Source organism: Triplophysa dalaica, chromosome 2 (assembly GCF_015846415.1).
Source record: "Triplophysa dalaica isolate WHDGS20190420 chromosome 2, ASM1584641v1, whole genome shotgun sequence".
Lineage (NCBI taxonomy): Eukaryota > Metazoa > Chordata > Actinopteri > Cypriniformes > Nemacheilidae > Triplophysa > Triplophysa dalaica.
The window spans coordinates 148626-152217 of record NC_079543.1 but is presented as its reverse complement, the minus strand read 5'-3'; the positions used below and the strand labels follow the sequence as shown (position 1 = coordinate 152217).

At 44.9% G+C, this 3592-nt stretch overlaps 1 protein-coding gene across 1 annotated transcript; it reads left to right on the top strand.

Annotated features, from left to right (window-relative positions):
• The first annotated feature begins 533 nt into the window (after positions 1–533).
• Positions 534–2686, top strand: sp6 (Sp6 transcription factor). Its single transcript, XM_056729449.1, has 2 exons — positions 534–573; positions 1577–2686. Exon 2 carries the CDS (start codon positions 1664–1666, stop codon positions 2465–2467), a length of 804 nt encoding a protein of 267 aa, XP_056585427.1. The 5' UTR covers positions 534–573; positions 1577–1663; the 3' UTR covers positions 2468–2686.
• Positions 2687–3592: the final 906 nt, after the last annotated feature.

Genomic DNA, 3592 nt, shown 5'->3' with positions numbered 1-3592 from the left:
TAAACAATAGCAAGAATGAAATCTTACGAATATCTCTGGTGATGAAGAAGTGAATGTGTTTTCCTACAGTACACACTGATAGAAATCAAGAGCAGAATATGATGATGATCATGATGATGATGATGTATCTGTGAAGAGATTCATCAACAATAACACATGACAACAAACTGATTTACTGTAACTGACACTCTACATCTGTGTGTGTGTGTTTTTGTGTGTGTATGCGTGTGTGTGTTCATGTGTCATCATCTGTTGTGTGTGTGTGTGATCACCTGTTGTGTGCGCGATCATATGTTGTGTGTGTTTTGTGTGTGTGCGATGTTTCCAGCGGTGGGAAACTATGTGAGTGTGTGTTTGTTGGGGGGTGATTTCCTGTCTGTCTTTCAGGTAGTTTGAGTCTCAGACTGACGTGTTGAGACTCATTCAAGCCTCAGCTCGGACTGTCTGACACTGTGTGTGCATCAATGAAAGTGTGTATGAATGAAGTGTGTGTGTGGGGGGGTGTGGCTTTGTCTGTCATAAACCGATGCTGACTTGTGTTGTGTTGTCACAGCATCAGGAGACGTTGAGCAGGTAAACTCTTTTCTCTCTTGTGTTTATTAACGTTCAGCATGTTAGTGTTCATGAACTTCATCAAGACTTGTAATGTTTGAAAGGCTTGTGTATCTGAAGAATGTTTCGCTGTACTCTAGATGTTTGTGTATCAGCAGGTTTGTGTGCGAGTTTGTTTCAGTGAATGTCATTTGAAGGTATGAAAGACTTGTGTGTATGAGAGCTCACTTCAGATGTGTTTGTGTATTTGTTTGTCTCCGATGTGCAAGACCGTTAAACCTGTTTTTACACATACACAACACAACACAACAGCTGTCAACAACTCTTTACAGCTGCGATCCTCAGCTCTCCTGCAACCCGTAAACACACACACACACACACACACACACAGCAGTGAAACTGCAGCTTTGGTTCATGTCTCACAGTTTCTACTCAAACTAAAATCAAGATCTGTTTTAAAGTTAACGATTAGATGATGGTTTGATGAAAATTGATATATGACATTCTGCATCAGTGTTTTGTGTCGTTTACTGAAAACAGCTGATGGATTATCACATGACGAAAATAACTTTAGTCTTTTCACTTTGTTGTTCTCCTCCATCAGTATCTTCAATTCAAACCCACAGTTTTCTCTCTTCAAAGTGTCTTTGGACGTGTGTAGCAAGTTTGTACATGTTTACTGCGTGTGTGTGTGTGTGGTCTGGAAGCATGAGTGTGTGTTGTGAGACACACACAGAGCACAATACAAACAGGAGTAGTGCATGAGTTGTAAGAGAGTAAATCGGTGGATGTGTGTGGATTCTTTCATCAGTGAAGTGCAGCTGAACCTCATCAAACACCATCGACGTGATTATATATCCTCATTTAAACACAATTTAGAAAAAAAAATCTTGGTTACATCCAAGCAAACATTCTTTCAACTCCGTCAAAACGCATCAATGTTCCGTCAGAATGTTTCCAGAAGGATTTTGTGAAGTTGTGCGAGTGATCTGTTCACTATAACCAAGTTCTTTTGTGGTTACAGGTTCAGACAGCGATATCGCATTCCCCGCCCCAACCATGTGGTGATACTGTCAGCTTCTCCTCGCAGACACAGGATACACAAAGCATTATGACGCACCCCTACGACCCCTGGCTCCGCGCCGGACCCCCTCCCGATGAGGTGAGCATGTCCAGCTGGTGGGACGTGCCCGCTGGAGGCTGGATGGATCTGCAGGGGACAGCAGGACAGGGGGGCTCCTACACCCCCGACCCTCAGATGTGCTGCCTGCCTCCGTCAAGCTCCGCCCATTCCACCATGCACTACCCCACGGAGGGATTTAAGATTGAGCCGTTGACGCAGGAGCTGCTTCCGGTCCCGCACGCGTCATCCTCCTATGGCTCAGACGAGCAGCAGGACGCCGCCGGCGCGTCGCCTCGGCCCAAATCCCAGCGGAGGTCCGGCGGTCGCACACCCAGTCAGGCGTCCTGCCGCTGTCCCAACTGCTTGAGCGCCGAGTCTCTGGGAAGCGATGGCAAACGCAAGCACCTGCACAACTGCCACATCCCCGGCTGCGGGAAAGCTTATGTGAAGACGTCGCACCTGAAAGCGCACCTGCGCTGGCACAGCGGTGACCGACCCTTTGTGTGCAACTGGCTGTTCTGTGGCAAGCGCTTCACCAGATCGGATGAGCTCCAGCGCCACCTGCAGACGCACACCGGTGCCAAGCGCTTTGGCTGCAGCTCGTGCCCGCGAGTCTTTCTGCGTGCCGATCACCTCGCTAAGCACATGCGCGTACACGAGTCGCCGGGTCAACCAGCTGAAGAGACTCGCACGGAGACGCCGGTACCTGCGACCGCCAGCAGCGCAGTAGTGCTCCGGGTGAAAACCGAATCTGGAAACGGCGAAGACGATGCGGCGGTTCTCAACAGCTAACTGCACATCACTTAATCACACACAACACAATGCTTTTGTAACTTCCCTTTTATTTATAATTGTACATTGTGTTTTATATTCTATGTCCTTTAACTTAAATATATTGTGTGTAACTGAAGATTTGTAATTAGTTTGATAGAATGATAAATTCTTCATGCATGCCATGCTATATTCCAGCAAGAACACGTCAGTCTGACAATAAACAGACAGATCAACTCCTTTCCATTCCTTCGACTCAGTTATTGATATTTTCATTGGCTGATTATAGAACATCTTTTGAAGATCTCTACTTTGAAGGGCTATTTACAGACTAATACAAAAGATCATTTAAAATGATATGTAAGGAAGCTCATTAAATCACAGACCTTTCCTACAAAATGAGAAGTATGGTTCAGCTCCTGGAGGGTCAGTGGTCAACTGTTATTCACTGTTGTCTAGATGACTCCATTGATATAGTGCAGCTGAACCACTGAAGAAAAACAAGCTGTGCATGCGTCGCCATCTGCCGAGAGGCCGGAGTTTATTTGGCAGGTGTCTGTCGGTTTACAATCAATGAGACTCATTCATCAAACATGAGCGGAACGTGGTGTAATTTTGTGGTGTAAATCGTTCGTAAAGTCGTTTTGAAGTAAATTTTCCTATTCATGGAAATGTTTTCGTTCTTTCAATATGTCGAAAGAAATGTTCACCTGCTCCATACCACGTGTGAATAGTGCGTAACGCAACGTTCAGTATTCTTTTAGACAAACTGATGAGTATGTATCATAAGAATATTTCACGTGTTCTTTTGCCCTGTATTTAATATTTTTTTACTTTTTAACTTTGGGTAAAACGCAGAGCTGCTTTTTAACACAGTCGTCCAATCACAGTGGAGAAGAGGCGGGACAAACCATTGTTCACAACAGTCGAGATGTTAATATTAATGGTTACTGTATTTTCATAATCAGTAATATTCTTTGAAATAAGATACTGGTAACAAGTAGGCTGATTGCGGATATTATAAATCACAACAACCGATTCATCTTCGGAGTAACGCGCAGTGCCTACAAAGCGTCGTCAGGCTTCTCCAGCTGGTCGTTTTCAGAAGAGCACCAGCTGCTAAAAAAGGCTTTGATGGACCACAGA

What these genes read in the sequence shown, in the direction of transcription:
- sp6 (XM_056729449.1), top strand. Translation starts at nt 1,664, where the DNA reads ATGACGCACCCCTACGACCCCTGGCTCCGCGCCGGACCCCCTCCCGAT.